General features: G+C 39.5%; 1 protein-coding gene across 1 annotated transcript; it reads left to right on the top strand.

Annotated features, from left to right (window-relative positions):
• Positions 1-624: 624 nt before the first annotated feature.
• On the top strand, positions 625-9282 carry LOC118785976 (high-affinity choline transporter 1-like). Its single transcript, XM_036540952.1, has 9 exons — positions 625-875; positions 1694-1931; positions 2890-3003; positions 3292-3447; positions 3753-3901; positions 4219-4362; positions 5111-5264; positions 7259-7476; positions 8226-9282. Exons 2-9 carry the CDS (start codon positions 1748-1750, stop codon positions 8874-8876), a joined length of 1770 nt encoding a protein of 589 aa, XP_036396845.1. The 5' UTR covers positions 625-875; positions 1694-1747; the 3' UTR covers positions 8877-9282.
• Positions 9283-12274: the final 2992 nt, after the last annotated feature.

Genomic DNA, 12274 nt, shown 5'->3' with positions numbered 1-12274 from the left:
AGCAAATTGTTCTCCATGTCCCATCGCTGTCTCCCTGTGGAGTCGCCGTTCTCATTGCGCCGTGCCCTGTCAGTTTTATTTCTTTATTTATCTGGACCCAAGCAATTTCTCTATGTTAATGGAAAACCATCTTGAAAATGCATTATATGTTTATTCATTGAGATTATGTGTCATTGGCTTACTTGTCAGTGCACCGCGTAGATGGAACTAAATAAATCAAGAATTGCTCTGCTTCTTTTGCCTTCGTTTCAGGTCAAAAGTAGCCACTCTTTCTCTGATGACACAAACATAACAGAACTCTGTAGGGTATAGGATGGTACTGGTGTCATACACGTTTGTTTCAACATCAAATTAAAAATAAATCGATTATAGGGCATTCAACGGCAAATGTCAACCTTTCATTTGTTTTTCTATGTTGCTTGCTCATAACCAGTATAGATTTTTGTGTGTAGAATAAAAAAGGAATAGTAGGAAGAAACCGTTTCTGGATATAAACGAAGGGGTTAATGGATTGATTTAAACAATGCGCACCCCTCCACCATGCGTCATGCTATTTTCAATTAACCCAGCCTGCTATTTTTGTCCACCCCCTGGAAGACCTTCAGAGACATACTCCTCATTTGCACAAACTGACATCCTTATTCATAAACCGGCTTCCATTCACATCTCTGACGTTCATCTTCCTCAGACCTCTGACGAAAACTGGTCCTTTATAAGACAAGGTAAAAAATACGCACGGTCTGAGCTGATTACACTGTGTGCCGAGCTTCTGCCACAGGAAACACCACGGTTTTCGTTTTTGGATATCTAATCTTCAGCATTTTGCAACTACTGTTTGTAAGTGTCCGGCATCGATCCAAGAAACATTTACAAAGGTAGGCAGAGCATTCCAAGTGAAGTATCAAGTTTTGGATATTGCAATATCTCACTTCTACTGGTCACTGTTTCGTTCCGTTGAACGTTTCAACACTTGAGTCAAACTACAAAAGTAGTGTTGTGATGGGGGGGAAAAGGGCCTTATGACTTTTCGAAGTTGTTTCTAGAAGCTGTATCAATACTTGAAGAGAAGCCGATTCTCTTGCGCAAAAGGCGTCAGCATGATTTTGACTTGTATACTGTCGGCTTTGATTTCAGCAGTCTCACCAGAGAAACTGTTCCAAGTGGAACTATATTTATTGCCTACCAGCAACTGTTTGACAGCATCGTTAACATGTCTCTCTATTGCGCAGAACTGTGCGTAAAACAGTATTTTACGCACATACACGAGATACATTAGAACTGCATCGCAACCTCTACAATCACTTATGTAACCGTGACAGTAAAAGTTGAAATCCTGTTATTTTCGAGACTGATGTAGAAAGCTGGTGTTTTAAAGGGTACAAACAGCCAGAAAGTATTATGTGAATGAAACTTGGTTTAATAAAAGCCTGAGACGTCGGTGAGGTTCCCAAAAATGTTATGTACAGTAAGGATAGCAGTCATCCAAGATCACTGTGGTTTGCAATAATTTTGAAGTGCATGCATTTTTTTTTAATTATGGGTGAACCAAAGAAATTACACAAGTAAAAATGCTTGTGTCCTCATTTGCAACTAGTCGTTCAGTTGAGGGACTAATTGAAAACCATTTGTTTACTCAACGTTTGTTTATCGCCTTGCCGAGAGAGTCTAACCGGTTGCGTGCTTTTGCCTGAAGGTCTAAATGAAACCCGGATCCCCCGCACTCACTGACTGATCTCGGCAGTAGAAGATGGCTATCCACGTGGAAGGACTGGTGGCGATCGTTATCTTCTATCTGCTGATATTGTTTGTTGGAATATGGGCAGCGTGGAAAAACAAAAACTCGGGAGTCGAGGAGGGTACAGATCGAAGTGAAACTATAATGGTCGGCGGGAGAGATATAGGTTTATTTGTTGGCGGATTTACCATGACCGGTAAGTTACAATCGCCTCATCAAGACACTCTGCTTTGGAGATAACTAGTTATGTTGTCAGTTTTCTGCCCAACCAACTCTTACTTTTCCCTTAGATTTATTATCTCATAAAGTCCGTTTTAGTATGAAAACAGACTTGGCGAGAAAGGCATAATCAAAGCAAATAATGATATTAAACTAAACGTAAAAAATACTTCAGCTCGGTTGGTTTCACACGTGAGGCTATCACAGGGGATAGGCAACAGTGATAAAGAACTTAATATTTGCTTGAAAATAGTAAACAGTTGTTGCAACCACAAATTCATGTTTTGGTCATTCTTTGTTTAAATTTTATTAACAACACCGGTTGTCGATACGAGTTGCACTTGGTAATTAAACACGCCCAGAGCCTTTCAAAACAAAATGTCTTTGATGCTATTTTAATAAGAGAGGAAACCCCGAGGATAGCCTTTTAATGTAGAAAAAATCGTGAATTATTAATTCGCACTTTACTACAAAATCGAACGATGCTAATGGCAATCTGCAAAAGGCTAATTTAATCATTCCCATTAATATCAATGCATCTAAATCAAAGTGAATTCAGAAATAGGATGCAAAACCCACGGGGTAACATGTAATGTTAAAAATTATAATCCGGAATGCAGTTCCATTACATGGCACTAGCAAGACTGGAACGGTTTGATTGATTGATGTTCGTAAAACTGACATTTTAAACACACTTTTTCGAACACAGATAAACACAAGCACGCACAGAATTTCGTGTAAAAGTCTAGTGTTTTGTAGAGTCTCAGTCTTTGCATGAATACAATTTCTGTGATTTATATATTCATAAATATTGCAGTTTGTCATAAAAAAGATGTTTGGTTTATGGTTTTAATTTGCATATGTATGTTTGATGTTGTCCATTGTTTGTAACCTGAATTTTCTGTAAATATGTAATTAATCGTGACCTTTTCTAGCAACTTGGGTTGGCGGTGGCTACATCAATGGAACCGCCGAAAACGTCTATTTACCGGGGTATGGGTTGGCGTGGGCGCAAGCTCCATTCGGATACGCGCTGAGTTTGGTAGTAGGTATGAGCATATATATATATACCACATTTTCTCTTGTTTTGATTTTGTTTTTGTTGTAGTTTTGACCATTCAATAAGGGCACAGTAGTCGGAATTTTCGGGGATCTTTAATTTATAATATAGATATTAATATTAACAACGACGGATAACAGTATTAACTACACTGTCGTGTTTGTTATGTGAACTGATGCATTGTAATGACTACAACACAGCCACAGTGCATCGATACAGTGAATTCAATTCATTTTCACTGCATCAGGCAAAGTGACGTGCATTTCCATTTTTGCAGGTGGTCTGTTTTTCGCCAAACCCATGCGCTCCAGAGGTTACGTCACCATGCTTGACCCCTTCCAGCAGCTCTATGGGAAAAGAATGGGTGGTCTCCTCTTCATCCCAGCTCTCATGGGAGAGATCTTCTGGTCAGCAGCTATTTTATCTGCTCTGGGTATGTAAAGCAGTAATAAAACATCTATGGATTGGATTTCCTCACACATTTTGATTTGATTATTATAGTGCTCCCAGTTCCAACAATGTTACATATTTACCCATTGCCTTATATTTAGATGCAGACCCAACGCTGAGCAATACCCAAATAAGTCTTTCACTGTTTTCTGAACTTGTATACAGAGCCGGGCAATGACTGGACAATAATCGCTACTTTCTTACCTTTATAGACATACAGCAATCAGGAGTTTTAGTTCGATCTGAAGGTGCTGTATGGTCTAACATGGTCCCATGTTTTCTGTGTAGGGGCCACTTTGAGTGTAATTGTGGACATTAACATCAACATGTCGGTGATCATTTCGGCACTTATTGCCATTTTCTACACCCTTGTGGGAGGGCTGTACTCAGTGGCATACACGGATGTAGTCCAGCTCTTCTGTATCTTTTTGGGACTGGTGAGTTTACCGGGATGAAGTGGGGGTGGTGGTGGTGTGTGTGTGTGTGTGTGTGTGTTGGGGGGGGGGGGTCTTCCTTCTGTCTGTAGAAATTTGGAGGTTCATAAAAGTACAATTATATTCTGACTGCATGCCCATTATTTCAAATGGCTGTCTCAGCATTTCACAGAGGGTGAGGAAATTTCAGCTCTCTTATTAATTAGTTAAAATTTAGAAATATTTCATTTCTGTTCTTGAAAGTAATCTGTTTGGTCAAATGGGTGATCAGATTCATGAACGGTCTGAAGGGTTTTTTTTTGTCTCATTCTCATCTTTAGTGGGTGAGTGTGCCTTTTGCACTGTCTAACCCAGCTGTGTCTGACATCGGAGTCACAGCTGTGAAGGAGATCTATCAGACACCCTGGCTGGGAAACATTAAGTCCTCAGACATATGGATGTGGCTGGACAACTTCTGCCTTCTGGTAAATTAAAATTCAAATGTTTCATGATACATTCACACAGTTTCCCTGTGATAAACTGAGGCACTGGTGAAAATGTTGATCCTGCAAGTACTAAACAGAATAATACTGTTCTTTCTTTCTGTAATAATTTCTATCTGTGACATGAGTAACTTTTTTGTAGACAATAGTATTATTCTAAAACCAGTGTTCTTGGAATTATTTATTCATGCTTTTCATTTCTTCAAATGTGTTGTAAATGAGATTTTAACTTTAAAATAGGAAGTGCCAGCTGGTACTTAAGAATAAATTCTGGATAAAAACTACAACTACAGCTCTTCTCAGGGTGTTAATTGAGAGAACATACAAAAATGTACTAAGCAATTGCTCTTCATGATGTTTGCTGCTATTAACCAGTCACAAAATTTAGTTTTTGCATAAATATATTTTTTCTGGACATGAACTGTGATATATGGTGCCATTAATGTAGTAACATAATGCAGTGCAATAATGGCTACAGTTCAATCTAACCACAATACACTGTGTCCTGAACTCTGAGTGAGAAAATTGAGCATTTCATTTTTCATACTTATACCATGTCATTGGATGGGAAGATGGAATAATTAGCAGAAACTGCTGGTCAAGTACAGGAAAAAAAAAGATTGCTCAGACTCTATGGACAAACCGCATTGCTGTTAGATTGAATATGAGGCCCATGCTGTGAGTTCTTTCTGTTGGGTGTCTGTATTTACAATGGCGTTTTTGTTTCTAGATGTTGGGGGGGATTCCCTGGCAGGTCTATTTTCAACGGGTTCTTTCTGCCTCTTCAGCTACCTACGCCCAAGTCCTCTCCTTCTTGGCCGCGTTCGGCTGCCTGGTCATGGCCGTGCCCTCGGTCCTGATAGGAGCCGTAGGGGCTTCCACAGGTAAACACACATCAGGTGTTCACTGTTATGAGGCTTACACCAGGTACAGTGTTCATTTCAAATAAGCCTCCACAGATACAGACATCAGTTATTCATTATACATATTTACTCGGCATATTGGTTGCAATAAGGTTAAAAGGTGCATACAATTCATATTCACCATTTTTATGCCTTTCCAGATTCACAAACTAATTGCATTACTAGTGACTGTAATAAGGCCTATAGAAGCATACACAATAGGGACATTATTTATCATTTATCAACAGATCAGATCAGATCAGTAGTATGCACTGGTGTATATTTGGATTTCCAAAGTAAATGATTACAGATATGCTTGGGTATTTTTTTACATGTATGTTTTGTAGACTTTTCTTTTTGACTAATTATGATGGTATAGATATAGACTTCAAGTTTAGCCCTTCACCAGAAAAATTTTTGTAGGCATAAATTAAGTGGGATGCATTCAGACATCAATTCTGGGCTCTCAGATCAAACGCTAAATGCTTGGAGAACCTCTGACTCAAACAGTCGGTCCTTTCGAATTTGCATCTCACACCCAGAGGTGTCCTTCCCAGCTGGTTGGTCCCAGGGTGGAATCATGTTCACTTTAGATGTTAAGAACACTGTGGATACAGGCGAGTAAATAACAACAGATGGCTCCTATCATTCATTATTGAGGGGTATCCATTTAACAATGTGGATTCCGTAAATATTACATCTGAAGAAGTTTAATTAATTTTGTTGTTGTCAAGCTTTTGCGTTGCGACACATTTCATTAACAACCGAATGTCTGGGGCCTGGAAAAAAAAGAGACAGATTGACAAAAGGCTTCATGGATGAGTGGGAAAAACGCTCAGTATAAAAACATGCTTCAGTGGAGTGCTGATGTACACTTCACTTCATGGAGATAATGTTACTGGTATGTGAGCAATGACAAATTAAATGAATATCTTCATTCTGGAATTACATTACCAAGGACCAGTGTAAGCAGGGTGACTAGTCAGCTATCCCACTAGTGATGCAAGTTTAGTGTACAAACAAGTTTCAGCCTCTGCAAACAATCTGAACAAAAACTGAAATGGACAAGATATCCTGTAAAATTAAGGCTTCTATTCAGTGTAACCACACTGAGCCTTGACTTTGAGCTGTGCATTTAATCAAGTGTTGCATTGCTTTGTTGTACATCACTGCAGGGACTACGAAGATCATTATGCCATATAAAAAACAAAAAGTAGCCACTGTTTCAATTGGCTGATCAAACTGAACAATATAGCACAATGAAGGAAGGCTCAACAGCCCTCTAAGTGCTTGGAAATAAGTTTGTTTATGTTTCATTCATACCTGTGTTAGTGCTATTTTAGGTTTTAATCTAGAAAGATGTAGCTTTGAGTTATATCTCCTGTCTCATCAAGTAAATGATTATTTCATAGGACAGTAAGGGCAGGAAGTAGCAGCATCTGACTGACAAAAAGTCCAGTTTATTTAAGGCAGATTTATACTCATCATATGCTGAGTGCTTGGAAACATTGGTAACATGTTTTTACTTCCATTTTATTCAGCATTCCCCAAAATATAGTCACCGCTTGCGTTGTCTTCTGACAGATAGCATAGTACCTACACTGATCTGTCTGAGAGTTTGGAAAGTACTGATGAGAAGGAGAAGAGTAGTTTGTCCTCAATACGGTGTCATCGGAAGGTAAATGGTTACTGTTGCTAAAGTCATTGAGCTTCTCCTAAGTCTTCTTGCAAGCTTGCTTTGCATGCATTAGTAGGGTTATCAATTCCTGCATGCGCACAGTAATACTTAGGGTTATGAAACTGAGTACAAGCAGAAAAATATACTATTTTATATTTAAGTTCCATGAATTCTCAAACAGATCAGAGGACTGGCAACGTACGCCATCTGTCGGAAGAAGATGTGCCATGTGGTTATGATGTGTGAGACTGTTATCAGGCCCTCTGGATGAATTGACTTATGTCTTTTCAAAATGCAGCCTGGAACCAGACCTCCTATGGGCCAATACCGCCCATGAAGAAGGATGAATCAGACATGATTCTACCCATTGTGCTCCAACATCTGTGCCCGCCCTACATTTCCTTCTTTGGCCTGGGGGCAGTGTCCGCAGCAGTGATGTCATCAGCTGACTCGTCCATCCTCTCTGCCAGCTCCATGTTTGCCAGAAACATTTACCAGCTCGCCTTCCGCCAGTCGGTGAGATCCACCTCTTTCAAACCACATTCAACTTTGATCAGTTCCTCTCCCTTTGTAGAGAAACAATCACAGAGACCCTGTTCCATTAAGCTTTAATGATAATATTTCACCATATTCTAATATACTTCTCTGCCATTTTACTCATAAATACTAAATGTGATTAATGAGCAAAAGACTGAATGGCAATGGAGTTTGGGTTGGACCAACCCGGTGTAAATCTTTTAGTGAAAGCAATACCTGCAATTTGGAGAACTTTTTTTGCAGTTTTTACATAAACTTTAGTCTTTCCTAAACTGAAAGAAATGGCAGATTTTGTGGTCAGTTTATGTTTTTTCCCACTATGCCTCAGTTATTTTCCATGCTATTGAGGCCTCAAATATATTTTTACCCTCCATTCAGAGGTTTTCCTCTTTGACAAAAGTGTTAGTGGTGCACAGTTAGTAGCTCATTAGAGACTGCCTCTTACACAGTATACTTCAGCCCTGTATGCCAAATTATTAGGGAATCTCCTGGCTCATGAGTCAGATTTCTCTTTGTCTCAGTTCTCTGGATTGTACCTTCCATATGAAATTGACCTTATCCGATCTCATTAATTGCTTGGTAGTTGGCTCTTGTGAGCTCCTAGCTCTTTGCAGACAGAGCCAGTGACTATGTAGGCACTGTCTGCCATAGCAGAGACAACTGTATGCATGCCTTATAGTGAGAATCAGTAAGCTCAGTTGTGCTTTCTGGTTGTTGTTCCACTGCAGGCTTCAGACCGTGAGATCGTCTGGGTGATGCGGGTCACTATCTTCGTGTTCGGTGCCCTGGCCATGGCGATGGCACTGCTCACAGGCACAGTCTATGGCCTGTGGTACCTGAGCTCTGACCTGGTGTACGTCATCATCTTCCCCCAGCTCATCAGCGTGCTCTTTGTCAAGGGCACCAACACCTATGGCTCAGTGGCTGGCTACATCTTTGGCCTGCTCCTCCGCATCGGTGGCGGGGAACCCTACCTCAAGCTTCCCCCATTCATCTACTACCCTGGCTGGACCCGTGAGAAGAAGGTTCACCAGCTCACGAAGAAGGTGGAGTACTTCATCTTGCAGAGGTTCCCCTTCAAGACTGTGTCCATGCTCGCGTCTTTTGTGAGCAACGTGGCGTTCTCCCACCTGGCCAAGTACCTCTTTGAGAGCGGGACACTGTCACCGAAGTATGACTTCCTGGACTCTGTCATCTCGAAGCACAGCCAGGAGATTATGGACAAGACCACGCTGGTGAGCAATGACAACATTATCCTGTCAGAGCTGGCCCCGGTCAAACCGCGGCTCAGCACCACGCTGGCGGGAACATTCACGAACAAAGAGGCTCTCAGCGATGGGGAATCAAGCCCTGACTCCTCCAACAATGAAAATGAGTAGATAACCTCCCCTGGGTTTTAGCCGGGCCTGTTGGAATCAGATACCGGAGTGGCGACTCTGTTCAGCGTGTTTAAATAAGATCAATGACGTTTCAGTGAAATAAATATACACACCATTTTTTATTTTATTTTTGTCTTCGGATTTTCCGTTTTAATTGCTGCTATACTAAGTCATTTGTAAACAAATGTAGTAACGGAAGGCAAGTAGGTGGTAATAATGAGAACCACAAAATCAAATGGAAATCACTTGAGGGGGATCGCTGTGAGAATAGTGCAATAAGAACAAGTTTAAGACGTCCATTTTGATGTCTGGGAGGAATAACATCAAGTGGGTATGTATGAAGCTTGCTTTGATTCCTTCTATCAAAGATTCTGCCTGAAAGAAATAGGAAAATAACATTAAAAAGATGGAGCAATAATATTTTATTAGGGTCTGACCTCGTATGTATAATTCTACAAAATGCATAGCCATTTGTATCAAATTTACTTTTGACAATAAATTACTTTCAAGTGAATATTTTTTTAAAGTCATTGTGCACTCGTTACTCAGTCCTGTCTTAAACAGGCTACATATAGCGTATATAGTCTTTATTCTAACAGTAGTAATATTGTGTTTTAATAGCACTTTGTTTTTATCACTAAGGGTATATGCCAAAAATCTATAATCACTGATGACTTGAGGAATATGATATTATAAATCTGGAAATTGTGCCAAATTCAGTATTTCTGCAGGTGTAAAAAATGCAGAAGTGCATCTGAGACTACATTAAATAAAAATAATAATAATGTATAAAAGTGAATTCTTTTGGCTAACGGTGAAATATGATTAAACATATATACATGTGAAACTGGAGCTCAATTGATATAGATGGGCATAGTGTCCAATTGATCATATGCTGTCGGTGTTGGTGACGTGTGTAACGTGTGACCATATTTCTCATACTGTACATATATTTATTCATGTTAATGGTTGAGTTATTGAGCTATTTGGGCAAGACCATAGATTTATCGCTCCAGAAGAGATCCATTTTGAGTGATAATGACAGCTGGTTTTAGCAAAGCCAACAATGATCGTTCTGCACACATCACGGTAGCAATTAGGGTGGTTTGACATTACAGCATCACAGGGGATCAAGATTCATTTTATGGCTAATGTTTTGGGTGGAGGCTGGTTCTGTTTGAGTCACAAACTCATTTTAGTCATACCAGCATATGAATGGAGTTAGGTTTATCGGTGTTACTGTTACTTTTGTGGAAATTCAAAATACAAAACGTGTACATTGAAATAATAAGTTTGACTGAAAACTGCTTACAAAATTGCTGTGGATTTCAGAGTGTTGTGCGTTCAACATATTTCTATTTTATGGTTGTCATCTATGTGTTTCCCTTTTTTCATAGTGTGTTGTACGTTGGATCTAAGTATAAGTAGTACATTTAATAATTGATTAAGCGCCTTAACTCTGTTCATTTGGGGACGTTGTCTGATACTATGCAAAGTGTAGGAGAATTGTATCAGGCAACGCTATTAATGTGAATGTAAAGTCTCCTAATGATTAAAGTGATATAATCAAAGGGAAGTGGTTACATAGCATTTTTAAGTTATTTGCAAACTTACACTCAGTGCAGTATACTGAACTGTCAGAGAGTCACTTGCTTATATAAAGTAGCCAGAAAAGATAGTAATGTCTGGTGCTAGATAGGCAGATATATATTTGTGATTATTCATTGTATTGTGTGACTTTTGTCCATATATACATAAATCTCTATTTATTTATGAGGTGTCAATACAAATTATAGTGATACATATGTGATGAAAATGAAATAAATTCTATAATTTGATATTTTGTGTTTTATTTCTGTTGAAATATATATCCAAACTAAGTTTTTTTTTCCTTTTAGCAATAGCTGGCTTAGAAAAAAAACAATGAATGAAAGATATTAAATGAAAATTTGAGAATATCATCCTCATGTCTTTTTGCTACATAAAATTATCTTTGCAAAAAAATTCATCAAAGTCACTGAAGTTATTGTTTTTTTTATAGAGGAAGAGTCTTTATACATGCATTCAAGAGTGATATCATGCAATGCAGATTTCCTTGTTCCAAGATACACTGCAGGATCTTCATGAAGTATGTGGGTTGTAAGTGATGAAGTGGCAGATAACTGAATCAAAGGGGATAAGGTCGAGAGGTTGTTAGGCTGTGTCCTCTGATGTCTAGCATGTAAGATGGCTGTGTTGCTCAGGGGGTTCTTCCATCTGTGCATACAAACTCACAAACCTTAAGTGGGTCTTGTGTAACGATCGGGCATCTTCAAGTAGGGGATCTATAACATCAGTATAATATGAGTGTCCGGACATGTTCCTACTGCAAAACATTAAAACCTACTCCCCCTCTGTGTAAGCCATTTACACCAATCACATATTTGAATTTGATTTAGTGGAATCGAACCCTTACTGTCAGCTCCACTCCGAGGTTGAGAATAAGCTGATGCACATTCATCTGGACAGGGGTAGAAGGCTGTCCCCACTATCTGCCTGCACAAAACAGGCTCTTCTGTGAGAACAGGAAAGGTGTGCACCCAATCTACAGTACCTTTTGTGCCAAAACCCTGACACCCCCTCCTCCCCCACAACCACCACCACTACCACCCCCCCCTAACTTCATCACAGGGTGAGACTGACAAGTCTGACACTGGCTACAGTTATTAAATTTTGCAGGGGGGATCTGATTGGTGCTGCTCCTCGGGGCAGAGATTAAACGCTTGACTGGTCAATCATCTCTCTGCAATGGCACAAGGAGCTGAAATGAGCCCTCGTCAATTCTGCTCGGCCGTGATCCCATCAGAAGACTTCTAAAATTCAAGGTCTCCCGTCGGGGGCACTAAAATGGCGAGTAACGTCCCCGATTTTTGGCACTTGCAGTGGACCAGAATTGAGCCGACAACCAAGTAGACCTAACTGAGCTTTACAAGAAAGAATGCAGCCAGGACCGTGTCTTCACACTCCAAGTTGTCAGTGTCATCGGAGAAAATTGTCCTCCACGCCAATCAAGATGACATCACTGTGTGACTCGCAATGAATGGTGGAACTCGAATCTACCACATAAAGCATAAATCTGACACAATATGTGTTATTTGTTTTCCACAGGATTTACATTTAAGTAATATATGATTTATTTGATGATATGACTCATATGGACATGATATCCCCTGCTCATATTCATTATCACATTTATGAATGTTATGCATTTTAAGTCAAGTCTGAGATTGCTGTGTGTATATTTCAATCTGCTCATTGCTAAGGGAATGTGTCTTCTGACCCATACAAAAAATTATATTCTCTGGTATACATTCTCTATGTATTTTTAGCTCAATAAATATATTTAAAATGTGTAAATT

The sequence above is a fragment of the Megalops cyprinoides genome, chromosome 11 (assembly GCF_013368585.1).
Source record: "Megalops cyprinoides isolate fMegCyp1 chromosome 11, fMegCyp1.pri, whole genome shotgun sequence".
In the NCBI taxonomy this organism is placed as follows: Eukaryota; Metazoa; Chordata; class Actinopteri; order Elopiformes; family Megalopidae; genus Megalops; species Megalops cyprinoides.
The sequence above is the reverse complement of the archived record's forward strand: the minus strand, read 5'-3'. Positions and strand labels throughout refer to the sequence as shown.

Excerpts from the sequence above, each read along its gene's own strand:
- LOC118785976 (XM_036540952.1), top strand. The coding sequence starts at position 1,748 with ATGGCTATCCACGTGGAAGGACTGGTGGCGATCGTTATCTTCTATCTG. Across the intron at positions 1,932-2,889 it reads TGGCGGATTTACCATGACCG|CAACTTGGGTTGGCGGTGGC; the intron begins GTAAGTTACAAT and ends GACCTTTTCTAG. Across the intron at positions 4,363-5,110 it reads TGGACAACTTCTGCCTTCTG|ATGTTGGGGGGGATTCCCTG; the intron begins GTAAATTAAAAT and ends TTTTGTTTCTAG.